General features: G+C 49.0%; 2 protein-coding genes across 10 annotated transcripts in view; one reads left to right on the top strand and one right to left on the bottom strand.

Moving 5' to 3' along the window:
- Window positions 1-289: 289 nt before the first annotated feature.
- Ubald1 (UBA like domain containing 1) lies at window positions 290-6,396 on the bottom strand. Of its 2 annotated transcripts, none has more exons than XM_059270078.1 (3): window positions 5,678-6,396; window positions 1,868-1,927; window positions 290-1,379 (listed from the first exon to the last, which is right to left on the bottom strand). In XM_059270078.1, the coding sequence occupies exons 1-3, from the start codon at window positions 5,795-5,797 to the stop codon at window positions 1,029-1,031; spliced, it is 531 nt and encodes a 176-aa protein (XP_059126061.1). In that variant the 5' UTR covers window positions 5,798-6,396; the 3' UTR covers window positions 290-1,028. The 2 variants fall into 2 exon arrangements, with proteins under 2 accessions (XP_059126061.1, XP_059126062.1); XM_059270079.1 differs by lacking the exon at window positions 5,678-6,396 and adding an exon at window positions 5,191-5,295.
- A 5,406-nt stretch (window positions 6,397-11,802) lies between these two features.
- Mgrn1 (mahogunin ring finger 1) overlaps window positions 11,803-27,342 on the top strand; it is a 53,035-nt gene continuing 37,495 nt past the window's right edge. For all 8 annotated transcript variants that reach the window (XM_059270070.1, XM_059270067.1, XM_059270068.1 and 5 more), the window contains exon 1: window positions 11,803-11,998. In XM_059270070.1, coding sequence (XP_059126053.1) covers window positions 11,911-11,998 — 88 coding nt within the window. In that variant the 5' untranslated portion in view covers window positions 11,803-11,910. The remainder of the gene's footprint in view (window positions 11,999-27,342) is intronic.

Below are 27,342 nucleotides of genomic sequence, written 5' to 3'. Positions count from 1 at the left end.
GTCAGACAGGCACAAGCCCTGCTCAAAGCAGGGCTCAGACCCACCCATTTCATCAGGAAAAGGGGTAAGCGGTGATATTCTGGAAATAAAGGCTAAGAAATTTAACAGGGAAAGCCTCTAGTAGGCAAGATGATTTCAGACCTTGCAGACAGGACAGCGAAGACAGTAGTGTGGAGCTAGGGTAGTGGGGTGTGGAGCTAGGGTAGTGGGGTGGCCTATGTTCAGCTTAGCATCTCCTTCCAGAGCCAGCTAGCAACACCTAGCATATATATGAGGCAGAGCCTGGTGGTAGGTTGGAATTCTTTTCTCTTTTGTTAAAACGGGGATAGGAAATGAAGATCAGGTACCCCTGGGCTCTGGGGAAGAGGCATGCAGGGAATCCCAGCAGGCAGGCGCTGGGGGATGGGTAGAAGAGTCCTGGAGTTTCCCATAATCCTTTGCAGGAAACAGCAATGCTGGCAGATAAGGAGGTGGAGTGAGGCAGGGCCCTTGGGAAGAGGGGATGTCGGGCCAAGGGGCTTGGGGCTCACTCTAACATGCAAAGTCCAGCTGCCCCATAAACTAGGTTGCTTTTGAAGAGCGACATACGTATAAATACATAGACACAGCTACACGCACACATGCGGAGAAGGCTCTGCATTCCCAAGGGTGGGGATCTAGGCCTACTGGCCCCAAGACAGGAGGCAGCCACATCTCCTCCACCAAGTGAATCTCTCAAACATTCCAGGTGGTGGGGCCAGGCAGGTGAGTCTTCGTTGGGATGGCTGCTTGGTCTCCAAGGTGCTGCCCACCAGGCACCCAAGCCACTTTTGAATCAAATCCATGCGAGCTGGGGGTGCCTGTGCTGTGAACTTGCGTGCGTGCAGCTGTGCATGCTGGCACAAGACTGCCTGGCTAGAGTCCAGTCTCTCCCCTCCAGGGCTCTGGGGTGTGTGGGTGCAGACAGAGGAAGGGTGAAGGGGCCCACAGAGACATCCTCTCCCCCACCCCACGGGGCCCTGGCCTCCGGGAGGGGGGAGGGGCCTCCCTTATCTCTCTGCCTCCATGGCAGGGTGGGCCCTTGGTTCTGAGGTGGCCTGTTGGGGGGCCAGAGGAGGCCAGTCTGAAGCCGGGGAAGGGGGTGCCGGAGTCCACAGGGGCGGCTGCGGCTGGTGGTGCTGTGGGCCTCCTGGGGGCGAGGCTGCAGTTGGCCAGCTGGGTGTCGCAAAGCTGCCAGTGGCATGGGGGAAGTGCGGTGGGGGTGACGTGGCCGACGTGGCCATTGGGCTGCCGCTGCTGCCACCACCGTGGAAGCTTTCAGAGGCCTTGAGACGGGAGAACATGGTGAGGGCGTCAGGGAAGTTGGGGGGCGTGGCAGGGGTGTTGGCGGGAGTGCACATCTGTGGGGGAAGAAATGACAGACGGAGGACTGAGCATCCCTTTCTAGTAGGGCCTTTGCTGCCTCTAAAACCCAGGAGTTATTGGGAGTCACGTGGGCTACATGTGGCCCCAGTCGGCCCACCACCCAGCGAATAGATCACAGCACAAGGCATCAAGATGGGTTGGTCTGGCTTCAGAGAGACCATACCACCTGGCACAATGCCTCCTGCCTTGGGCGTGAAGCTTCCCAGCCAGTGGTCAGCACGGCAGCCCTGGCAGACTGCCTGGCGGGAGCTGAGCACCAAGGGCCAGTGTTCTTTGGGTTCTAAGGGGCCCAGGCTGCCCACACTCCTGCAGACCTACCTCATGAAAGCCCTCCCCTCCCCAGGCCGTGTACCACCCTCCTCCACCCGAGGTTTCCCCTGGTGTAGCCAATAAGCTCGGCCTCCCCCTGCCCAGACTAGAAGCGGCCAGTGCTGCCGCTTTTGGGTCTCCAGGGGACACTTACCATCTGGTGGTGGTGGCTGTATGGGATGTTGGTCTCCTGGAAGAAGGCGCTGAGGGCTGTCTGCAGGGAGAAAGACTGTACTTACCCTCCAACCATCCCAGCGGGACAGGGTGAGCTAAGGCCCAGCAGTATGCTTGTGACCACCACCTGAGGAGGTGTCATGGAATTCACAGCAGGCGGGACAGGTGGTGAAGACCCTTATAACGTTGTTTGCCACCAGTCAGGGGCCTGTGGCTTACTGAACCCCTGCCCCTCACCCCAGCATTGTTTGAATTCTATTATGGCCTGGGTCTGTCACCCCAATCAATGGGTGGCAAATCCTTACACTTCTCTGAACTCAGTATCCTCATATGTGAGCCACGGACTCTTCATATTTTAAAAAATGATTTTATTATTTTATTTATTTGGTTTGTTTGAGACAGGGTTTCTCTGTGTAGCTTTGGAGTCTGTCCTGGAACTTACTCTGTAGACCAGGCTGGCCTCAAACTCACAGAGATCCACCTGCCTCTGCTTCCTGAGTGCTGGGATTAAAAGTGTATGTTATCACCGCCCAGTTTAAATGATTTTATTTTTATTTTATGTATGTCGGTCTTTTGTCTGCATGTTGGATCCCCTGGAACTGGAATTACAGACCGTCGTGAGCTGTCATGTGGTTGCTGGGAATTGAACCTGGGTCCTCTGGAAGGGCAGCCAGTGCTCTTAACCACTGAGCCATCTCTCCAGCCTGAGCCAGGCGACTCTTAAGAAATTATTCTTAGTCTACAGAGTGGAGACCTGCTTCTCAGTATAACTTCCCTCTCTAGAGGGATGTCTCTAACATTGAAAGCTAGAGAGCGACCCAGAAACTGAACCCACCACAAAACTGAAGACAGTTCCCACGACAGCTTAAGGGACATCTCCCCAGCCACCTGTTGTTGGCTGTTCCAAGGTACAGCCTCTCCAAGCAGGGCTCTATCAAAATAGGAACACTTTATGCACATATGGGGGTGCACACCTTTGATCCCAGCACTCAGGAGGCAGAGGCAGGCAGATCTCTGAGTTCAAGGCCAGTTTGGGCTACAGAGTGAGTTCCAGGACAGCCAGGACTATTTCACAATTAAGCCTTGTCTCAAACAAACAAATAAGAATAGGGACAATCCCAGAGGCCAAACTGGTATACCCACTTTACAGACAGGAAAACTGAGGATGAAGCTTTCCTCTCTCTCTCTCTCTCTCTCTCTTTTTTTTTTTTTTTTTGGTGTTGTTTGGTTTTTGAGACAGGGTTTCTCTGTGTAACAGCCCTAGCTGTTCTGGAACTCACTCTGTAGACCAGGCTGGCCTTGAACTCACAGAAATCCGCCTGCCTCTGCCTCCCAAGTGCTGGGATTAAAGGTGTGCGCCATCACAGCCCAGCTGAAGCAACTTTCTTAAAACTCTTGTCTAGTATGAGCAGGAATGGGAGCAGAGGCCTGGACTGAGGCTCTAGGCAAACTGTCAAGACTGGCCAAAGAGTGCAGTGCAAAATGGACCCGGGGAGGGAGCTCCAGGGTGGCTTCAGGAAACCCAGAGGATGACGTTTGTATTGACCATGTCCTGTCTTGGGCCCCTTCAGGAAAAGAGGAAATTGGCTGCCCTTGTGACAGTGCTGGGTGAGGAAGGCTGTCAGTGGGTGAGGGGTCCCGAGGAGCCTGTCAAGTGCCAGCACTACTATACTCAGCCGGGTAAGCCAGCCCAAAGCCAGCAGGACTCCAGGCCCTGTGCCTCCCCAACACACCCAGAAACCCAGTCTGACTCCCAGGACTTGCTCTTTTTTTTTTTTCCTCCAAGTATATTCAAATGAACTATCCTGGGGATCTCCTACAGCAATGCCCCAAACACTGAGTGGAGATGAACCCGGTGATACCCAAGACCCCATGGCAGGGCAGCTATGCACCCTTGCCACCCCTGCCCAGGACTCCAACTGTCCTCAAAAGGCCATTGTGAGTTCTCCAGTGAGAAACATCTGCCCAGCTACACACAGGTCCCCTCCCCCACAGCCTCTGCCCCCATTAGCACCTGAGTCTGAGAATGTGACCCAGAAACACTGCCTGGAGTATGCTCAAAATCAGGAGGGAGGGGGAGGGCTAACAGTGAGGAACCCCTCACTCCTAGGCAGATGCCTCAGGTTAAGAGGGGGTGTCTACACCTACTCTTCATTTTATATATGGTGACAGGGCGACCCTCGACCATGCAAAGCCAAGCGCACTGAGAACCAATCCCGTGTCAGGCAGACTCGTTTCCAGGCTGCAGGAAGCCCCTCATCCCCATGGGGACAGTTCTCCCTAATCTTTATAGCCATATTTTTCAGTCCATTCCTTCAAGCTTGAGGGACACACTGTTCCACACCGATAGATGGGCTAGGAGTCCTCCACATAGCCCATTTCCCATGGGACACCTGCCTGCCCAGCCTCAGGCAAGGAGGGAACCCTGAAAGCACAGCCACTGGGCTCCAGCAACTGCCATGAATGTGGTTTTACAAGTTTTACCACATCCAGCCCTAGAGACGAACAGGGCAGATTAGGATTGTGGCAGAGGTGGGGAGTAGAGCACTTCCCCGGGGTGGGGCTGCAGGGGGAGGGGAGGGAGAGAGACCATTCAGGCCTTAGAGGCTGATGACTCAAACACTGCTACCCTCAGGGGTGTGGAAACTGAGGCTAGACAAGGAAGCCTCCTGTCTCCTGCACAGGGACAACGGCCTGAAAGTCTGGTAGGAAGGAGGTTAGCAGAGCAAAGGCTTGCTTTACAGAGGTGGGAGGGCACGGTCTTGATCCTACCCCTGTACCAGGAAGCTAAGCCTCAGTCTGTTTCCTGGCTCTTCCCAGAGGCTTCTCTGGGATGGCTCCCACTGGAAAACCAGGTTCTGTGGTTTCCAACGGTACACAGACCTAGACGGGCTCTCGCTGTGACTTCACACCTGTGAGGGACACAGCTTCAAGACCTCTGGCCTCGTGTCTAGATGCCAACAAGGAGTAGGAGGTTTGAGTTAGAGGCTAAGAGACATCTCAGTAACACAAAAGACTGGGCACACTACTACTCTACAGGCCAAGAAAAACCTGGGAGTAGCTGGGAGCCAGACTGGCATTCCGCCCCCTGTCTAGAATGCCCTAAAATTAGTGAACCGTATGCAGCACACCATCCCAAGGTACAGGTTTCTCTGTCGGGCCCGAGGACATTCAGGCCTTCATAAGGATCCCGCCCCAGTTACACCTTTGGAGTGGGTGGGGTACATATATACACATCCTAACAATGTAGTTTGAGGACCCTGAACACCACCCGTACACTCCATGCCGTATGTGTACACACACCGCACCATACCCAGCATGGCCACCATCCGCAAACCGCCACCTGTGTACACGCCGCACACACACCGAACATGACACACGGTATCCGTACATCAGACACGCTCTCGGGCCGGGCTGCGCGTCCACACACGCGCCCACATGCCCACAACCTTCGATGTGCCCTACTGACGCCCAAGCGCGGTGCGTGCGTAAATACAAATGCACATGTACGTGTGCGCACACGCCGCAAGGCGCCCCCCGGGCACACCGACCCTGGGACCGCTTGCTCGGAGCGACTCCACCTCCGGCCCGGCCCTGGACGTCCTCCAGGCGGTCGTCTGTTTCGCCTTCAGCCGTTACCGGGACAAAGGGGAGGGGTCCTTGTCCTGATCGCGGGGTCCCCGGGGCAGCCCCGTTTCCGGGGCTCGGGCCTGGCCGCCGGTGAAGCCCGCAGTCCGCACCCCGGCACGTGTCCACACCGCCCGCGCCCGGTCCCGGTCCCCCTACGCACCTCGAACTGCCAGTGGGCCGCCTGCAGCAGTTGCTTCGCCTGGTCGGCCGCGCAGCCGGCCGTCAGCACGAACTGGTTGATCATCACCTGGTGTTTGAGCTCGTCCATGTTCACGGACATGGCGCCGCCGCGCAGCCCGCTCCGGCCTCCCTGCGCGCTCGCGCCTCGCCTCACGCGTCCACCATTAGCGAGCCGGCCCCGGCTAATACAAATATTTACTGTGCGCTCTGACTCACCGCGCCTCGCTGCCCGGCGGCCTGCGGAGCATGCTGGGATGTGTAGTCCGCGACGCCCCCGCCGAACGGACCGGGGAGGAGAGGGGACGCCCTTTCCCTAGCGGATCTCAGTGGGGCGCGCAGCTCCAGCCCCAGGCTGTGATGCCACGTCTGGGACCCGGACCACAGCACAAGCTTGTCATGTCACGGGGTCCCAGCGGTCCTGCAGCCTGCTGTGCTTAGCGTCACAGTGTTAGTAGGCACTCTCTTAGGGGACTCTCCGAAAGCTTTGGCCCAACTCCACTGCTCTAGGCTGCAAGGCTCCGAAAAGTCCCGAGACTTAGAAGGCGCTCGGTGAACCACAGCATCTGCCTTTCAAGGCGCTGCTTGAAGTCACCACCTCCAGGAAGCCTTCCGGGGCTCGCAAGGCAGCCTTGCCTGACTCTCCGCCTGTCGCGCAGGAGGAGCGTCTACAAAAAAAAGACAGTCCCCGTGGAACTCTGGCCAGGCCAGTGGTCTCTGCAGCCTTGGAGTCCCTTCCCCTTCGGTTCCCACTTTCCAAAGAAAAAAAAAGAAAAAGAAAAAAAAAGAAAAGCCTCCGGAATCTTGCGGGCGCCAGGACCGCGCGGAGCACTTAGGAGAGCGGCCAGGAACTGCCATTCCCAGAATGCCTCGGTTTATTTGCATCTTTCGGTCCCGGGTGACGTCACCTGAGTGAGGCCGCGACAGTACCAATGGGCCGCCACGGGGTGTTAGGACCTGGCCATATAAGGTAAACAAAGCTGGCCGTCCAATGAGGCGGCGGCGGGGGCGGGCGCGTCACGTGGCGTGGAGGCGGGGTCGCGAGCGGAGGGGTGGGGTGGGGTGTTGCAAGCCGTGTTTACAGCCCCGCACATGCCACTTCCGGCTGGTGTCGCGGGTGGGAGAGTGGCGGGCCGGAAGCGGGGAGAGTCACTCGGAGGCTGGGGGCGAGAGCTGGCGTTGTTCCCTGGGCTGAGTGACGCTGGCTCGGTTCTTTGCTCTCCCTGGCCTGCGTGCGCTCCTGGCCCCCAGCTACGGCAGACCCAACCGGGATGGGGGCGTTAGGTCAGAAACCCCGCGAACAAATGCGGCGTTCATAACACCGACACTGCCCCGAGGAAGTAAGCGCAGGCCTTGGGAGCAGACTACGGGCTACTCGGGCATTTTAATGCACCTGATCCCTTGTTGTCTACTAGGACGGCTGTGGCTGGGAAGGCGTGGAGCCCAGTTGATAGCGGTGCAAGTTTATGAGCTCCATCTGGCTCTTGACGCCTTCTAGGGGCTCTTCCATTGGGTGACTGGAGGAACGGGGAAGGCAGGTGGGCAGGGACTGAGAGGTCCGTAGGTTGGACAGTAAGGAAGAAAAGGAAGTCGGGAGCCTGGGAGGACTCCAAGACTTAGAGCTGGGAGTTTAGCTTATGGGTAGGTGCGGGACAAGAGAGTGTCTCCCTTTCTTAGGCATCTTTCCCATCTGCCCACAGGAAGTAGGATTTCAGCCTCTTTTCTGCCTTTTGAGGGTCATTCAGAGCAGTGTTCTTTGCAAAGTGATAGTACCAGAATATTTTTTGCTTTTGCTGAGAACATGCCTTCATCTTTAGGAAGGATCATGCATGTGTATTATTGTAGGCAAAGCCAGCATACAAGGAAATCACGCAGTAAGAGGCAGCGCTGCTTCCTTTGTTGCCATGGAGACTGCTACAAAGCCTGAAGGAAGGTGGGCAGGTTGTTAGCTAGACAGACCTGGATGGCATTTTTGACTGCTGTTTCCTTAAGTCCCTCTCTTGTGTGGGAGCTTTTCTAGCTGTGCTGTGTGGGATGGATGATTAGGAGGGGCCTAGCAAAGGGCCTGGTACTCTGTGTACCAGATCCGGCACACATCCCTTTTCGAATACCGAGTTGGCCACTGTAGGGAGTGCTAGTCTCATTTTTATAGATAAGCAAACTTAAGGTGTATTTCAGCCTTACACTTGTGACATTTAGAGCTAGAAGAAAATAGCAACATCCATTGGGCCGCAGGATCTTTCTGGCAAAGGAAGCTGAGTATTGTGTTGGGGGATCTTTTTTGTTCAGAGATGTCGTGCACGTGTGTATGAACACACCCCTACCCTATCTAGGCATCTCTCTAGGCATCTCAGTGACTTGATCAGTACCCCCACACCCAACACACACACCCCTACCCTATCTAGGCACCTCAGTGACTTGATGAGTCTAGAAAGAACTACTCAGTAGAAAGAATTACTGCGGACCTTACACCTGCAGAACAGAAAGGGCTGACGGAGGGGAGGTCACCCTGCTCCCAGCTTCCTCCAGCTAGCTTGTCTTCAGCTAGCATTCACCTGACTGAAGGGTGGACTTTGGATTTTTTTTTAGTAGGCTGGAATGTGATCTGAGAGCAGGGCTAGAAGTGTGTGTGAGAGGGAGAACAGGGCATTTCCGGTACCACCCTTCTCCTACCTGAGGGTCAGTGAAGTTGAGAACCTTCTCTGTTCCTAGAACTAGTCAATGGAGGATGTGTTGCTTCCTCACGAGTCCACAGGCTCCTGTATTCTGCCCTTTGGTCTCCGTTGCCTGACTCATCACCTGGCACTTGGTAACCACATGATAAATGTTTGTTGAATAAAATTAGTCACTCAAGATGTTGATAGTGGAGCTTATTTTCCAGCAGCGTGTGAATAAACAGCTGGAGGGGCTTTGAAGCACCTGAATTCAAATTCTAAGAATAATGTTTAATACAATGTCCCCTTGGTGAGACACCTGCCTTCCAGGCTCTTCAGTGAGAGTATCAGAGCCTTCAAGACTTTGCCTGTCCAAAAACAGGCGAGCAGTAAACCAAATGCAGTGTGTGCGTGTGTGTGTGTGTGTGTGTGTGTGTGTGTGTGTGTGTGTGTGTGTGTGTTATATAACACATACGAGATCCACACGCACATGAGTGTTAGGAGATTCACCAGAAGGAACTTTTATTATTATTATTATTATTATTTTTGAAGACTACACCAATTAGTCTGTCTTAAGCTCACTGGTCTAAGAGCTCAAGATATTTAAAATAGGAAAAGTTTACCCCACCTCACAGTTGCAGGGGATGGTCCGCTGTGGCAGAGAAGTCAAGGGTGGGAATTTGAGGCAGCTAGTCACATCACATCCACAGTCTGGAAAATAGGATCCAGGCTCACTCACCTCCATTTCATAGTTACTTATTGTGAGTTTATGTGGGTGTGTGGCTGCCGTGGTGTAAGCGGAGCTCAAAAAAAACAAACAAACAAACAAACAACTTCCTGGAGTCAGTTCTTGCCATGTGGATTCTAGGGATCAAACCCAGGCCCAATGGCAAGTCCCTTTATCTGTGGAGCTATCTCAGTGGCCCAGCCTTCTGTATTTTATACAATCTGGGATCCCACTGTCAACATCCTAAATGATCAGTACAGCTTAGGAAATGCTGCCACTCACAGGTAAGATTGTGTCTTCCTACATCAATTAATATAATCAAGACAGTCCCCCACCAACATGTCCAGGGGACCATCTCCCAGGTGACTGGAGACTGTCAGGTTGACAATTAACACTTGCCATTATACTGTTTATCTACTGTGTGACTGGCGTAGGGGCACTTGACTTGCATGAGCCTTACTTTTTCTTCTTCTGTGAATTGGGAGTGAAAATAGAATTTATGCCAGAGAACTAAGTGAGAGAATATGTGTGGATCCCTTAGGCAAGATGACAGCATATAAAAAGTGTTTGGTCCTGGAGTTGGGTGTGGTTGTGCATACTCATACTCCCAGCACTTAGAATCATGAATTGGAGACCAGCCTGGGCTACAGAGAGGCATTATCTGGAAGAAAAACCAAAAAAGTATTTAGCCAATGTAGATCTTATAGGGTAGGAAATGTGCTCAGGTTACATTGAACACCTGGATTCTCTTCATTGTCATATATGGGTCATTTCACTTTGGCTTTCAAGATTCCTGGTGAAATTGAAATCCTGAGTAATTCAGATATCCTGATGCAGTTGCAAATGCAAGCTCAGTGCCCCAAATTGTCCGTGGATTCACATCTTCCTGTGGATGGAATGGGATGCCTGGCAAGAGTGTGTTGCTATGCAACTTTGCGGTGGTTGTCATACTTGAGGCAGGCAGTCATGGTTCCTCTGCAGCTTAAGTTGGTTGCAATAGGTACTGTGGTCACAGAAAGGGTGGTGGAATGTCTTCAATGCAGCCTGTGAGGTAGGTGTATTGGAATTGCATCCTTGGTGCAATTGGATAATCAGGGCCTTGCTTCGATTAGTCCAGGCACATCTCCATTGTAGTCATCAGTGTGTTAAGCCTTGTGATTCTAAATGTGTTTACAAAGCAATTATGGTTTTCATTTCCAGCTGGTCGGTAGTGCTGATTTGCTAGTGTAGTGTTGAGTGTGAAGAAGTTTGGAGATCTCTGCAGCAGCACTAGCCAAAGGATAACCAACAGCTTGACTCTTTAAGGATGGAGGAGGTTGCTGGGATGGGAGGCACAGTAGAGGTGGGTGGTGGAGCCTGCTCCTTGAGGGACAAAGGCAGTCCAGCAGACAGATTGACTTTAGAGTCTGGAGCTTTGGTTCCTCATGTAAGAAGAAAGAGTTTCCCACCTAGGAAATGTAGCTTCTTAGGATGTTCATTCATGCTCCTTAGTTGAACTTTGGAGGGCCCTCCCATGTCCTGGAGGTTCTCTGCTAGTCAACAACACTGTCTTGAGGGAAGTCTTGTCCTGGTAAATGGCAACCTTGAGCATGACCTCCAATTGGACAGCTACTCACTCTATCTGCATCGGTTCCAGGGCTAGCCCTTCATCATTTGAATATTATAATATTCAATTATATATGTTATATCTATTATTCCATCATCCAGCCATTTCCATCACCTCCTCACCCTGCTCTCAGCCTATCTACTCTTGGTATCTGAGTGCTTTTGCTGCCTCCCTCCTCTTGCCACTTGTCTCTTGCCTTCACTCTGCTCCCTTCTTTAATGAGCTAGCCAAGGCCTATGCAGTTGACCTTCTCTGCAAGGGATTGTGGGAGAAACTGAGGACTTTGTGTTCAGGTGTAGTATATTTCAGTGTGGACTATGGTGATTTTACCATCTGACACTTCACCTCCTGCTGCTATTCCTAGCTGCTCTAGTACAGCAGGTTCAAGTTGGGAAGCACGTCTGAGAAACTGAGCTCCTTATCTGAAAATCACAAAAACAGATTTGTTGGCATCCTTACAGAAGTGTGTATGAGAGTCAAAAGCCAGGGCATAGCTTGTAAGTTGTAATGTTGCAATCGGTATCCTGATTCTTCTGAACTTGCTTTACTTGCAGTCTACCCTGCTTTGTGCCTCAGTTTCCCTATGTGTAAAATGGGGAGAAGTGTGTCTTCTGTGGGTGCTGTAAAACTACGTATCCATTGTAAATGTCTTGACCGACAGTGACGACCTGGGGTTTTTTGGCCAAGGCCTGTATTCCTCTATGAGCTTGAGGTCACCCAGTTCCAGGCAGGTAAAAGGATGGGAGAGGAGTCTCGGGAAGTGGGGAGACCCACTGTGGCATGTAGAGATTTTCAGACTGGGTTCGTGTGGGAGACGCTAGAGCTTCCGCAGGTTTCGAAATGTGGACAGCAAATGAAGGGACTGAGGCATTCCAGGGTCAACATGCAGCCCGGCCGCAGAGGTTGGCGTCGTCCGAGGGCGGTACCCCCTCGCAGCCTGGGCCTCTTGGTTCCTCCCGCCGTGGCCGCTCACGTGAGGGGCATCCTGGGAAGCGTGGTGCGCAGGCGCTCCGTGGTCCGGCGCGCCGGGGGCCGGAGCGGACTCCATTTCCCCTGGAGCTGCGGGACGGGGCGGGGCGGGGCGCCAGGCTAGGCCGGGGCGGCCGGGGGCGGGGGCTGAGGGGAGGTGCCGCCGCGGCGGTGGACGCGCGTCTGTGCGGCCTGGTCAGGGCCATGTCCGTGTGAGGACGCCACAGCCGCCACCCCTTGCTCCCGCGCCGGCCAGCGCCATGGGCTCCATCCTGAGTCGCCGCATCGCGGGCGTGGAGGACATCGACATTCAGGCCAACTCGGCCTATCGCTATCCCCCGAAGTCCGGTGAGCTTACGGGGGCGCGGACCGCGGGGCGCGGGCTGGAACGGGGGCTGGGGACACAGGAGGCTTGGGAACCAGACGGCGAGCGCCCTGTCCCGCGGCGGGCCGTCCTCCGGTGCCCCTTCCCGGTACCTGTGGAGTCTGAGGCGTGGCGGCGGCCCTGGCTATCCCGACTGGCCACTGTCGCACCCTGTGCGGTCCCTTCCTGACTGGTGACCTTGGGCCAGTCACTTTGCACAGCCTCTGTATGCACCCGAGCTTGGCATCTCTGGGATCAGAGTGCATTGTGGTGAGGACTGCCTTACCCCTGGGGTCACCGGCTGTGGAGGCATGAAGACCGGCCCCGGATTGTGACAACTCTTTCGGATTTGGACCAAGGCTTTTTCTCCTAGCGTGCGGGTGAGGGACACTGGTCTTTGACCCAAGGAGATTATCGATAGGGAGCTACTGGGGTTCCGCTGGAGGACAGGATAATAGTTGGAATGGTTGGAGAGTTCTACCGCACCCTCCCCTCTTGTTCAGGGCAGGCTCTCTGGTAGATTACGGGAGCTGGAGGCAGAGTAGGGGACCAGCATCAGATGTGGGCTCCCAGAGGAGGCTTGCTCCTATTCTGTTTCCTTTGGTTTGTTTGTTTAAAATAAGGACAGGGTCGTCTTATGTAGCCCAGGCTGGCTCAAACTCATTGTATAGCTGAGGGTGCCTCTACCCTCCTAGTGCTGGGATTACAGGTGTGAAGCATTTTGCTCGGTTTTATGAGATGCTGGAGACTTGAACTCAGGGCATAGTGCATGCTAGTCAAGCACTCTTATCAACTTAGTCACATTCCTAAACCTACGCCCCTCCCCCTTAAAAAAAAAAAAAGACAAAAGCCCTATTATGTAGCTCTGGATGGCCTGGTACTGTGTGGTTTCTGGTGCTGAGAGGACAGGTGTGCCTCATCATACCCAGCAATGTCTGTTGCCCTGAGGATGGATGAGTGTGGCTGGGTAGAACTTCAGCTGCATTTATTTCTATACCGTTTCCTGGTGGGGTAGAACACTGAACATCCAGTGGGCCTTTAGTTCCAGTCTTCTGAGTGTCCAATGTGATGTTTGCTCTTCAGATGTTTTCAGACCAACCAGGCCAGATTTCCTGTGTGGTCCAAAAGTGTCTGCTTCCTTAGTTGGACAGCTTGTTAAACATTTCGAGCCATACTTCAAGACTCGTTTTGGTCTAGGGACATGCATTTTAAGCCCATTTTTTCTGGTATGTCTGATGTCCACTCAAGGTTGAGAAAGTACTCTGTTCATGTGAGTACTGCCCCAATGAAAGAAAAGGAAACGGGCAGTTTAGTGACACTTAGAATGGCATGGAGTCACTTGTTAGTTTAGGGAGACCTCCATGCCTGTGTGCATCTCAAGTACAGGCTGTATCTCCAGAACTTCCCTTGGAGACTTCAAGGCCTGATATCTGCATATCAATTTCCCCTTCTATAAAATGGGTTGCTATTTTATAGTGCTAGGCTCTTAGGAATTCTTCTGCAAATGTTAGCTACTCTAACTGCTTCCAAGGTAACTAGGTGACTGACCCAGACCCTGACAGTGTTTGGCAGTAGTATAGCAGTTATTGGAAAGCTAGCTTACTGTGGCACTTGCCCTCACCTGACACCTGAGCATTCTTTTTTTTCTTTCTTTTTTTTTTTTTTAAAGATTTATTCATTTATTATGTATACAGAAGACGGTACCAGATCTCATTACAGATGGTTGTGAGCCACCATGTGGGTGCTGGGAATTGAACTCATGGACCTCTGGAAGAGCAGTCAGTGTTCTTAACCTCTGAGCTATCCCTCCAGCCCAACACCTGAGCATTCTTAATGTCCCCTTTACTTAGGCCGTTGGATAAAACAACAAAATGCGTGGCATGTGCACGCACTACAGATCCGTTGTAGCAGGCATTTCTGATTGCTTAAGACACTCCTCCAACCTGGATCCATCCCAGAATATCCTAGCCACCTGTGGCTAATCAATTAGTGCTGGCACAGGAACTGAAATCCACTGGCCACCTGGGATTGGCTGGGCTGCTATTTGTATATTGCTGAGTTCTAGGTCTGCCCAATCCAAAGGCTTTAGTTTGTCTGGTATGTTTTTGGTGCTGGGGAGGGCACCTAGAGAGGATCCTTTTAGATAACCATATAGACAATGTATCTTTCATTGTTCTTCTCCCTAGTTCTTCACTTAACATGGCAGCCTCAAGGTCTTGGTGTATGAACTGGGAATGGCAAATATTGAACATTTGAAGGGTACTCTCATGAATTGTTCAACTTTATGATAGGCTTCTGCCAATCATATGATATGAAATGAAAATAGGCTTCTGCCAATTTTCTTGATTATTTCAAGGAGAGGAGTGCTAGTTTTCTGTCTGTCTGTCTTTCTTTCTCTCTTTTTGGTATTTTGATGTAGGGTTTCTCTGTGTATCCCTGGATGTCCTGGAACTCACTCTGCAGACCAGGCTGGCTTCGAACTCACAGAGATCCCTCTGCCTCTGCCTCCTGAATGCTGGGATTAAAGGTGTGCGCCACCATCGCAACAGGTACTCTTAACTGCTGAGCCATCATTGGAGCCCAAGCAATTAAAAAAAAATTATTAGATGTGTTCATTTTTTATTTTATATGTGAATGTTTTGTCTGCATGTATGTATGTGCACCATGTGAATGCTTGGTGCCTGAGAAGGCTAGAAGAGAGTGTTTTGATCTCTTGGAACTGGAGTAAACCTCCATGTGGGGCTGGGAATTGAGCTCAGGTCCTCTGGAAGAGCAACAAGTGCCCCTAACCACTAAGCTATCTTTTCAGCTCCCCGAGTAATGTTTAACATCTCATGCGGTCCAGTTGTCTTAGGGGAATTTTCATGTGCTGTCAACAATGCTGAACTTGAATTCAATAATATCTGCTTTGCTTCTGTCCTGTTTGTTTTACCCTGAACGGCTTTGTTGAGGTATAACTTGTGTACCATATAACTGATCCATTGTAAATATGAGTGGATTTTTAGTAAATGGGTAGAATTGTGCAATGACCATAATCAACTGTGACCTTTCTCACCCCAAAGTTACTTTGTGCCTGTTTGTAGTCAGTCTTAACAGTACAATCAGTGTTCAGTTTTCTGTCTTTGTAATTTTTCTTTTCTGGACATTTCATATAAATGGAATCATACCAGCCTAGATTTATGTGTGGCTGGCTTCTTTGACGTAGCATAATGATTTTGTCTTTTGGAAACTACTGCCCATCAGGTTGGCTTGGGATTTGTCATGTAGCCTATGCTGACTAGAACTCAGGATCCTCCTGCCTCAGTCTCAAGTTCTGGGATCCTTTCCCTTGAAGCAACAACCCTGTGTGCTGACCATTCCAGGTTCCCCTAGTGCCTGTCTGTGAGCACAGTGAGGTTTGGCCACCTTCAGCTGTGTCTTACAGCCTGGAATTCTCTAAGTAGCTAGGCCTTGGAACTCACAGAGATCTGCCTGCCTTTGCTTTCTAGGTGCTGGGATTCATGTAATTTTATGTGTATGAGTGTTTTGTCTACATGCATGTCTGTGTACCACATGCCTGCCTGGTGCCCATGGAGGCCAGAAGAGGGTAGCTGATCCCCTGGAACTGGAGTTATGGACAGTTGTGAGCTGCCATGTGAGTGCTGGGAATCCAGGTCTTCTAGAAGAGCTACCAGCTCTTCACTACTTAAATTTCTTTTCAGATTGAGTCATTTATGTCAATGTTTTGCCTACATGATGTGTGTACCACATGGGTGTCTGGTGCTCTTGGAAGTCAGAAGACATGGGATCTTTTGGAACTGGAGTTAAGGATTGTTGTGCATCAGTGTAGTCCTCTGCAAGAGCAGCAAGTGCCCTTAACTACTGAGTTATCTCTCTAGCTCTTTGGTTTGTTCGATACTTTGTTTTTGTTTTCCAACATGTTTTACTCTGTAGGCCATCTGGCCTGGAACGTAGTGTGTTGCCCAGGAGGACTCTGTCTCTCGTGGACATCCTCCTGCTTCAGCTTCTCTCCTGCTGGGAGTACAGATAGGAGTCACCACACCTGGCTCAGTTTAACAGTTAAAGAGAATAATGCTTTTGGATTTAATATTTAAGAAGCTTTTGCCTAGCTTAAGATGACAGATTTTTGGGGGAGGGTGGCAGTAGGTTTGTGCATGTCACATGCATGCTTATAAATGTATGTGGGGGTTCTGTCTTGTCTTCCTTGTGTATTGAGGCAGGATCTCTCACTTGAACCCAGAGCTGGCCAAATTTGGCTATTCAGCTTGCTCTGGGTATACCCCAGCTGCCTCCTGCAGTTGGAATTAGAGGGGGGTCACTGTGCTCACCCAGCATTTCCGTGGACACTAGAATACAAACTCTGGTCTTCATATTTGACATGCAAACCCTTGGCCCACTGAGCCATTTTCCTAGTCCTCTCCTAATTTTTTCTAGTTTAAGTGTGACATCAGAGAATAACATGCTGGAGTTGGTCCTTACACTATGTGGGTCCTGGGGATTGAATTCAGCTCATCAAACATGGTAGCAATTTGAGCCATGCTGCTGTATCTTCATTTCATGTAAAGACCACCCTCTTTCCATCAGAGTGCCTCGACATCTTTGTCAAAACTCAGTTTACCGGAAATGTGAGAGGGTTTATTTCTGGACAACATGCTCTCCCTTCGCTTTGTAATTCTTACCCAGTATTTCTCAACTGAGACAGTTTTGTCACCCCCCTCTCTCTACACACACACACACACACACACACACACACACACACACACACACACTTCTGGGGCTGGTATCTGGCAGTGTCTGGAGATAGTTTGTCAAAGCTCAGGGTGTGTTTATGTTCCTGGCATCTATCTAATGGCCCTCAAAACAAAGAATTTGGGGGTCCAAGAACCCACAGTGCTAAGGCTGGGAAAGCCTGGTCTGCTTAACAGCAGTAGCAACATATGGCTGATTAAATAGAGGCCAGATAGAAGCACAAGTTTAGTGGTTCTTTCTTAAAATGACTTGGGATCTTTTATATTGTCTGTAGAAATTGTATAGTTTGTCAATTTCTACAAAAGCAGTTAGATTTGGGCAGAGATTATGCATCCATTTGGGGAGAATAGCCATCTTTATGCTGCCTGGTTATACTCGTGAGTATAATAAATCAAGTGTTTTGTGTGTGTGTGTGTAATTATATTTTACCCCTGAAATAGGCCTTGTAACCCAGGTTGGCCCCAGATTCATTATCCTCCTGCCTTAGACTTCTAGGGTTATAGATGTGTGCTGCCATGCCTGGCTTTACATCTATTTAAATCTTTAAAAATCTTAGCTGAGGCCCGGTATGGTGATCTATGACTATAATGCCAGCACTCTGGAGGTGGAAGCAGGAAGGTTGCCACAAGTTTGAGGCCAGCTTGGGTTGCACAGTGAGTTTGAGAGTAGCCTGGGTTACATGGTAAGACCCTGTCTCCCTTCCCACCCCCTAAAAGTCTTATCATTTTGTATTTTTTAAAATTTATTTATTTTTATTTTATGTGCGTTGGTGTTTTGCCATGAGTGTTGGGTCCTCTGGAACTGGAGTTAAAGACAGGTGTGAGCTGCTATGTGGGTGCTGGGAATTGAACCTGGGTCCTTTGGAAGAACAGTCAGTGTTCTTAACCATTGAGCCATCTCTCCAGCCCCTTGTATTTTTTTTTTTTTTTAAAGGTAACCTTAAGAGTAAGTGATACTTGTTTCTCTGGTCGAGGGATGATAAAAACTCCTTTGTTTACAAGTTAATTTTAATGAAAATGCTAGTTATAAGTAAGTATGTAAGTACGAACACAATTTTTGCAGCTTGGGGAGCAGTGGTCTTGTCACATGGCCACAGTTGTCTGAGGACACTAAGGCATAGAAGTGTAAGTGTCAGTCAGGGTTACATGGTGAGCTGATGCCAGGCCCAGCCCTGGTTATACCTATTTGCCCCCATTTCCTGTGTCTTAGTCTTAGGGTTACTATTAATGGGATAAAACACCACGACCAAAAGCAAGTTGGGGAGGAAAGGGTTTATTCGCCTTACACTTCCACATCGCAGTCTACCATTGATGGAAATCAGGACAGGAACTCAAACAGGGCCAGAACCTAGAGGCAGGAGCTGATGTAGGGGCCATGGAGGAGTGCTGCTTACTGGCTTGCTTCTCATAGTTTGCTCAGCCTGCTTTCTTATAGAACCCAGGACCACTGTCTCAGGGATGGCACCACCCACAATGGGCTGGGACCTCCCACATCATTCACTAATTAAGAAAATGCTCTACAGGCTTGCCTACATCCTGGTCTTATGGAGGCATTTTCTTAATCGAGACATTTTCTTAATTGAGGCTCTCTCCTCTCAGATGATTTAGCTTGTGTCAAGTGGACATAAAACTAACTAGTACAGCCTGCTTGTAAGGGACTTGGTAGCCACAGCATACCAGCCTTAGGTACTGCAGCTCTTTTTGGCAAATTCCCTCTGATTTGGCATTTTGTATACAGAGTGACCAAGCCAGGTTTGCAGATCTGTGATCTTTCTGACGAGTCCTGTGTGCCCTTTCTGCTATGGGATGGAGAGGATAGGGTGACACAACAGTCCTGCTGTGTGTCCCTGGGGATTCCTTCTGAGGAAGTGAGTCACACAGGAACTCAGCTGAGGACACCCAAGTCTGGGAATACTTTAGGAAAGTATGGGGTCTCTGGGACACAGGGATCTGGTTCTAACACAGGTTCCCCCTTCTGTGAAACCCCAGAACTTAGGTCAGTGTGGTAACATTTGCTGTGAGGACTCTGCACTGAATTCATGTGCCTGCCTACTTGGAGTCTCACAGCAGCTTGCTAGTCAGACCCTGTTTCCTTCTTGCAAATGCAGAGGCACAGCCCATTTCCTCACACACATGGCAGGTCTCCAAGCTGAGGGCCAAAGCAGGTGTGGAGGCACTATAGCCACAGACTTAAAAGACTGGCCTGTGGAGCTGTCTGCCTTGCCCTACTATTTGAAGAAACCACAACATACCAGGTCACTCAAAAGAAGCAATGGAGGAGAGGTGGGGGATCACCTGTGAGTTCCATTCATCGCAGTAGCTGAATAACCATATTCTCTTCCCTGTCACCAACCTGTAGACACTGGGGCAGTTTCTGTAACAGTGTCTCCATTTACCCAGAGAAGATGTTCCTCTTTCCTTAGACGAGATGCAGCTTCTGAAGGAACACCTGGGGCTGGCATGTTGTAGGCAGTTTTGGAGCAGTTTACACTCTTCATTTGATTGGAAATCTCCTGGGATGGATATAGACTAGGGACAGAAGGTGAAGTAAAGGAGCTTAGAGGAAAACTTTTATTTTGGGTGTACACTTGAAGCTTCCAGGCCCATCTTGGAGTTTGGGGAGGGGAGGAGTTCCACGACCAGGGGAAGGGGAAGCCGCTCTCAGGGGCAGGCAGTAGAGGGAAGCTTAGGCTGTGGATGAATAGGCGTACTTATCTGGAGTCTATTTGACTGATGACAGGTGGATCCAAGTCGCAATTTGCTGTAAGAATTTTTTTGTTTGTTTGTTTGTTTGTTTGGTTTGGTTTGTTTTGAGACAGGGTCTTCCTGTTTAGTCCTGGCTGTCCTGGAACTTGCTGTGTCGACCAGGCTGGCCTCTAACTCACAGAGATCCACCTGCCTCTGCTTCCTGAGTGCTGGGATTAAAGGTGTGTGCCACCACTGGCTTGCTTACAAGAATTTTTTAAGTTTACAAAAAAAACAAAAGTTTTAGATATATTAGCATAACTACTGTTTGTAATCTGTACTGAAATCTACGTTGTAGAAAAAGCAGTAGATTCACACCTTTGAGTCATAGCAAAAGCTATGGTTCTGGGTTTGATGCATGTACACTTTTTCCCCTGTCCAGAGGGCTGGATATATAGATTGGATATATAGTTTTCAGCATGCTGAGAAGCACCTTAAGTTTATACTTAGATAATAAACAAAGGAATTTTAGAATTTTGAACTTGTGGCTATGATAGTAAGTGCTTTACCAGGTCTAGATTAATAGGCTATCAGAACTCCATTGATTTTTGTTTGTTTGTTTGTTTTTTGTTTTTCGAGACAGGGTTTGTCTGTGTAACAGTCCTGGCTGTCTTGGAACTCACTTTGTAGACAAGACTGGCCTCAAACTCAGAGATCCACTTGCCTCTGCCTCCTGAAGTACTGGGATTAAAGGCCTGCACCACCACCACCCAGCTAGAACTCCATTGATTGATATTGAAACTCTGAACTTTTGAAGTCTTTTTTTTTTTTTTTTTAATTTATTTTATGTACTTTGGTATGAAGGTGTCAGATCCCCTGGAACTGGAATTACAAACAGTTGTGAACTACCATGTGGGTGCTGGGAATTGAACTCAGGTCCTCTGGAAGAGCAGCCAGTGCTCTTAACCCTGAGCCATCTCTCCAGCTCCTTGAAGTCTTTTTTTTTTTTTTTGACTTACAATAATGACTTTATTTTATTTTAACATTTAATTACAGAACATAAAACAGCTGGGAGTGGGCCCCCAGCCTCGCCCCATCCTGAGGCTACCAGGAGGAGACCTCCCTAATGACCCTCTTTTGGGGTCTTCCTATGGTAGAGCCCTATTGCTTTACCAGGGGAGGAGCCATGCAGATGAGGGGGCAGGACCCCCTCTTGAGGAACTTTATTTTTTTTTTTTTTATTTTTTTCAAGACAGGGTTTCTCTGTGTAGCTTTGCGCCTGTCCTGGAACTCATTCTGTAGCCCAGGCTGGCCTCGAAGCTGGGATTAAAGGCGTGTGCCACCACCACCTGGCTCCTTGAAGTCTTAATATAACAATAGCGTAGAGAGGGAAGGAAATCTGAAACATTTCACATTTTTTTCATACCTTAAATCACTTCCTTAGACCTTTACAACTTGTATTTACACACCTTAAAACATTTTCTTAGACTCTCACAACTTACATAAACTTCAAACCATTTCTTTCCATCCAATCATTTACTGTGATACACAAGTGGTTGATCACTGAGAGCAGTCATTGCAAAGCAAGTTCCTTTAGATAAAGGAAGAGTAAAAAGTTATATTGAAATCAGTTTATCTCTTTCAGAGTGAAGTCAGTAAGTTAGCTTTTTCAGCAGGAGACCTAATGGCTCTAGAAAAGTGAGGCCTGATTTTACATAGGATAGGAACTGATCAGGCAGCTGCAGCCTTGCACGGAGGAGCTGGCTGCTTGCTGCTACCAAACTGATTGAGCTACAGCCATCAGCGTCATCAGAGATCTGAGAAGATAAATTATAGCAGGAAGTATAATCCAAATGGCCTGTGTATGTATCAGTCACTACCTGGACAGTTACCCTAGGCTTCTCGTGGTAATCTCAATGGTTTCATTGGGGGCGGTTTGTAGGTCTTCAGCTGTCATACAGGACACCAGTAAATCTTCAGCTGCCACACAAACAGCATGGGCCTGTGGTAGTCAGACCCAGAAGGTCTCAGAGATTTTCCTATAGAGGAGGAACTTGGGAAAACTGACCTATATTAACCAGCAGAGCAGTTCAGTCAACCCAACAGTGTCCACAGTTTGGGCAGGGCGCTCGCAGTGGCGGAGGCATGAGGCAGTTTTTTGTGGTTAGCATTACCACAATCCAGGTGGAGTTATCTGTGCCACACTGTCTTTGGAGACCTTAGGGTTGCTGTTAGGAGCTGGCATTCCCACGGGAAACTTTTTCATTAATCACTTTAAATGCCATATTCAGCATATTTCTGAGGAGTCTGAGGACCATCTATTAAGTGTATCTGATTTTAAACAAACTTTACTTGTTTCTAGTTACTTGCTTTTAGGCTTAACCTTGAAAACACATATAGGAGACTAAATAAAGCTTGTCCCTGTAAATGAATTACATTTGTACTTAGCATGACTATGAGCATAGTTCTGAGCACATTAAAGAATTTGATTTTTTTTTTAAGCTGGGCAGTGGTGGTGCACACCTTTAATCCCAGCACTTAGGAGGCAGAGGCAGGTGGATCTCTGAGCTTGAGGCCAGCCTGGTCTATATAGTGAGTTCCAGGACACCCAGGGCTACATAGTGAAATCCTGTTTTGAAAAACAAAAAAAAAAACAAACCAAAAACTTTAAACCATAAATAAAGTTTAAATCATAAGTGCAGTCCATACGGAGACTGGAAACTTTTCTGATTTTTTAAAAAAAATATATAGTATACCATTACAGAATATCAATTTTTTGTATGACTCAGTTTATTCAAGTAGTTAAAGCTTAGCAAAATTGCAAAGACAGAGAGGCTAGACATATCTTCAAGTCAGTTAATGTTGAGCAGATCTTGGGAATTTATAAACCTTATTTATTAAACATACCTTATTCATCAAACATATGTTCTTATTTAAATTTTCTAGAAGCCTGGTGTTACACAGTCAACAAAGATGTAATAGTTAGCATACATCTCTTAAGTCAGTTTCTGTTAACCTGAGTAGATCTTTATAACCTTAGGAATTTATAAACCTTATTTATTTAACATAACTTATTCATCAAACATATGTTGTTCCTTTTTTAAATTTTCTGGAAGCCTGGTGTTGAATACAGTTGGCAAAGACATAATTAGGAAGACATACATCTCTAAGTCATTATAACCTGAGTATATCTTTATAATCTTAAGAATTTATCATAATACAAAATCCATTGTAATCCAAAATATTTTGGAGACCTGCTTTTAGTTTAAAAGGAGATACAGTGATAAGCAGAGGGCTCACTAGGACTAAGTTTTATAATTGTTGCTTTAGTTGGTTTATACCACACGGTCATCTTAATTACAGTGCATGTACTCTTTTTAACCTCAGTAAAGATGGCCGTGAGCCACATAGTTGCTATTTAAAAACACTTATTTTTCTTTGTTCTTTTCTCTCCCCCCCCTCCCCCCAGACAGGGTTTCTTTGTGTAACAGCGCTGAGTGTCCTGGAATTTGTGCTGTAGACCAGGCTGGCCTCGAACTCACAGAATTCCTCCTGCCTCTTTTTTTTTTTCCCCCCTTTGGCCGGGGTGGGGTGGGGTGGGGGGTGGGGATGGGTGGGGTGGGGTGTGTGTGTGTGGGTGGGTGGGGGGGTTGTTTTTGTTTTTGCTTTTGAGACAGGGTTTCTCTGTCCTGGAACTCACTTTGTAGACCAGGTTGCTGCTTCTGCCTGCTTCTGCCTTCCAAGAGCTGGGATTAAAGACAAGTGCCACCACGCCGGCTTTTGTTGCAGATTTTTTTAACCATACCCAATGAATTTACAAATCCTAAGATAGTTTACAGCATGGTCTTAAGAGATGTTTGGAGAACAGAGAGCAAAGAAATCTTAGAAGTAAAAGATTTTTAAGAGTAGAAAGTAGAGAAACCGTAGAGTTAAAAGACTTTTAGAAGGGTAGAGCAGAGAAAGTTAGATAGAAGATATTTGCGGATCATTTGTTTATGCAGTGGCAGGCATTGTTACCATAGGAGAGAATCTGAAAGTTGAGTGTGCCATCTTTGGTCCTCGAGTTGTACTGAGGTCAGGCCATTTTCAGTGAGACGGTGAGGCTTTCAAATCGGAGTCGGAGGAGGAAGAGAGAGATGGTCACCGAAGGCCCAGGAGGTCTGATGATGCAGTGGGACTTCCAGGAGGGAGCCGAGAGACAGAAGGCCGGGGTCACAGATAGGAGCTCCAGCTGAGGGTTAGGGTTAGAAGGGCTGAAGGAAGCTCCTGGGGAGGTGAGGAAGCTCCAGGAAGGAGCTGAGAGCACAGGGAGCAGAGGGGTAAGTGTCATGGGGACAAGAATTTCAATCCAGGACATCCCCAAGTGAACTGAGAGACTTGTCACAGAGAAACATCCCAAATCACAGAGGACAGATGTCCTTTTCCACGTGGTAGGGCCCGGGAGGGTGAAAGGAGCTTTCTGGCACACCAGTGTGGCTTTTGTAGTAACAGTACACAAAGCAGGCGGCTTCAGAGTGACAAGACACCTGGTAGAGGAGGAGAAATGAATGGTTAGAACATGGTGGGGTTTTTGTTGTTGTTGTTGTTTTGGTTTTTCGAGACAGGGTTTCTCTGTAGTTTTTTATTTTTTATTTTTGAAGATTTATTTATTTATTACATATAATGTGTTCTGCCTGCATGTATGCCTGCAGGCCAGAAGAGGGTACCAGATCTCATTACAGATGTTTGTGAGCCACCATGTGGTTGCTGGGAATTGAACTTAGGACCTCTGGAAGAGCAGTCAGTGCTCCTAACCTCTGAACCATCTCTCCAGCCCTCTCTGTGTAGTTTTGATGCCTGTCCTGGATCGCGCTCTGTAGACCAGGATGGCCTTGAACTCACAGAGATCTGCCTGGCTCGAATGGTTAGAACATGTAAAGGAGAAAACAGCCAGAGGTAGACTGGGAGAGGCTTTTGGGGAAAGAGAGGTTTCCAACAGAAGGAGAGGAATAAGTGTCTTAGTAGAGAGATGCCTATGAGGACATAGCAGGCCAGAGAGAGGAAGAGGTGCAGGTGATGGGCACCCAAGAAGGGCGTAGCAGGCTCCAGGAGCCAGAGAGACACTTCGGAGTAGATGACGAGAGATGGTTGGTAAGAGCAGGTGGAGGGAAGAAGTGGCTGAAGAGGCAGGCACTAGAATTTGGTGGATGGCAGAAGCCAGCAGAAACAAGTGATCCATACATATCTTAGGAGAGTCAAATTAGCAGCTTTGTTTAGTTATGAGACTAAGCCCCTTGGAATGGGACTCACATATGCTCCTCCTGGTTCAGCACCAAATTAAGGAAAATGAGGACATGACCGCTCCAAGGTATGGTTGAGGAGGTTTTTATTGTAGATACAGGGAGAATGCAGCCAGAGGCATGGGATGAACTGAGCTGTGTGTGTGTGTGTGGGGGGAGCGGGTGGGTGAGAGAGGAAGAGGAGAAAGGACCAGGAGTCAAGAGTGGAGGACCTAGAGAAAGAACCAAGAGATTATGTGGCCAAAATGGCTGGGTTATATAGGAATCAGAAGCTGGGGGAAAGGAAAGGAAGCTGAGGGGTTGGAGAAGTTTAGGGTGGGAGGTGGGGATAAGAGCCATTTGTTCTGAATTTCTTTGGGACCTGACACTTGTTTCTGGGTTGTTTTGTTACTTGGGGATGTTAAGTGTTTACCTTCATACCCTTGATGTATCCTGTTGACTGCTTTCCATAAAGAACTGTAGAATTAGTCCATCTGCCCTGCACTCAGCCACCTCCTGTGCCCAGCAGTTAGGGCCATCCTGGAGGCTGTGGAAGCTTTTTCCAGAAAAGAGCTATATAGGCTAAGCTTGTGGAGACACAGGAGCTAGAATCTTTGGTGGTCACTGCTGTGCTTAGCTTGATTTGCCATTGTCCTCCCTCCTCTGCACTTGGAGTGGCAGTGAGGAGACACGGGTATCCACAGGCAAACGGAGTGTGGGTAACATTACCAGAAGTGTTCTCACTTGCCAGGGCTTTCTCTGCATGTTCACCCCTGCCTGTCCTCAGGGTATCCTGAGTGAGGCGAGGTGATGGCTGGGCCTCTTCTCTCTAGTCTGCAGATAAGTCAAGATTCCATCTAGGGTGACTTCCTTCATCCTGCCAGTCCTGGCAGACCTTCCTGTGACAGGTCACATAAAGGTTTGAGCCCTAGAGGAGAGTAGACCGGGAAGCTCCGTGTAGAGCAAAGAGAGGTGCTGGTCTGTGCACACGTATGGACTCAGCTCAGTGAACAGGTGACTGGAGTGAGTTGGCTCTACCCTTGACAGCTGGCAAGCTGCGGGGCTGCTGCTCTCACTGCCTCCCACTTAGCCTGGGGCTGGGGCGGCTTTCCTGAGAGCAGTGTTTTTCTAGGACCTATGATGTTCTGATCTTGCAGGTTGCCCCAGTTGCCTCATGGAGCTGGGTTTAGGGTCAGTATGTCAGCACTTTGTGAACTGGCAGCACCTGTCCTTTGAGGGGTCAAGAAGAATTTTTATCAGGTACAATTAGTGTACTTTCCCATGTGTGACAACCACCTTTTTCCTGCCTTTCTTGCTCCCTTCTCACAGGGGGTGATGACTGAAACCACCCAGCAAGCTGAATCTCCCTCATTGGGCCTGAGGGGCTGCTGTGTTTCTTAGGGTATGCACACTAAGTGGCTTTGTCAGATCATTTTGCTTGGTGTGGTTGAAGGACAAGGACACAGGGGGACAGTAAGCATATCTCATTGGCTGTATGACCTGAACTTGTGACCTCTCTGTGCCTCAGTTTCCTCTGTTGTCAAACATTGGACACAACATTCTCTGCCTTCCCTCATTTGGTGTGTGTTGAGCTCTAACTGCATAGGCCATCATAGCAGAGATATGCTGTGATTCAGGGTGGCTTTGACAGTTGAGCAGCCTCTAGGTGGTTGAGGTTGACATCACTTCAGTGTTCAAGGCAGGTACAGCCTGTTGGGCTAGAGGGCAGGTGGAAAGCTAAGTAAATGGATGGGAGGGGAGCATAGGGCTAGGTCAGGAGAAGGCTCCATAGGACCAGGTGTGGTGGTGTTTATTCCACTGGGGGGGGGGGCCTGGAATATGAGGAGAAGGGGATTGAACTGGAATCTTTGGAACCCATGAATTAGGAGTCCACATTCCTGAGACATGAAGGTCTCAGGCAAGGTGAAAAGTACCTCGCACCCAGGTGCAGGGCCTCTGCCCTCATGCTCTGGAGGGTATTGGGTGTTGAAGTACTGAGAGAAGGCCCTTCTGAGTAAGTTGCTTTCAGCCCAGGTCTGATTCAAAGGCTTAGTGGATTTGGTTGCAAATGTTTAAGGGTCTGGATCAGTGGTTCTCAACCCTTTGGGGTCAAACAACCCTTTCACATATCAGGATATCCTGCATATCAGATGTTTACAGTACAGTTCATAACAGTCGCAAAATTACAGTTATGAAATAGCAACAAAAATAATTTTACAGTTTGGGGTCACCACAACATGAGGAACTGTGGGGTTACAGCTTAGGAAGGTTGAGAATCACTGGTCTAGAACAAGAACCTCTTACCTAGTCCCAGAGTCTCCTGATAAATTAGATTAAAACAGCAACAAGAACCTGAATGAATGGGTGAGAATCAGCAGTGTAGTTGGTTTTGCAAAGGATATTGAGATTGTTTCCCACTTCCATGTCTTCTGATTTCTCTGAGATTTGTCAACAGGTTTTCCTGTGGATCCTTCCCGATCTTTTTCCTCAGCTCTCTCCAGGTTGCTCTGTGCTTTTCCTTTTTTTGTTTTTGAGTTGGTATTGCCCAGATTGTCCTAAATTCCTGGATGGGACTCCAGGACATGCTTTGCCTTTTCATTCTCTTTTCATCCTTTTTAAAACATTTCATTACATTTT

This window comes from Peromyscus eremicus, chromosome 8a, assembly GCF_949786415.1.
Source record: "Peromyscus eremicus chromosome 8a, PerEre_H2_v1, whole genome shotgun sequence".
Classification (NCBI taxonomy): domain Eukaryota; kingdom Metazoa; phylum Chordata; class Mammalia; order Rodentia; family Cricetidae; genus Peromyscus; species Peromyscus eremicus.
This window is presented reverse-complemented; position numbering and strand designations above follow the sequence as displayed.

What these genes read in the sequence shown, in the direction of transcription:
- Ubald1 (XM_059270078.1), bottom strand. Translation starts at nt 5,797, where the DNA reads ATGTCCGTGAACATGGACGAGCTCAAACACCAGGTGATGATCAACCAG. An exon ending in CGGCCCACTGGCAGTTCGAG is followed by an intron (nt 1,928 to 5,677) that starts GTGCGTAGGGGG and finishes TTCTCCCTGCAG; the next exon opens with ACAGCCCTCAGCGCCTTCTT. An exon ending in ACAGCCACCACCACCAGATG is followed by an intron (nt 1,380 to 1,867) that starts GTAAGTGTCCCC and finishes CTTCCCCCACAG; the next exon opens with ATGTGCACTCCCGCCAACAC.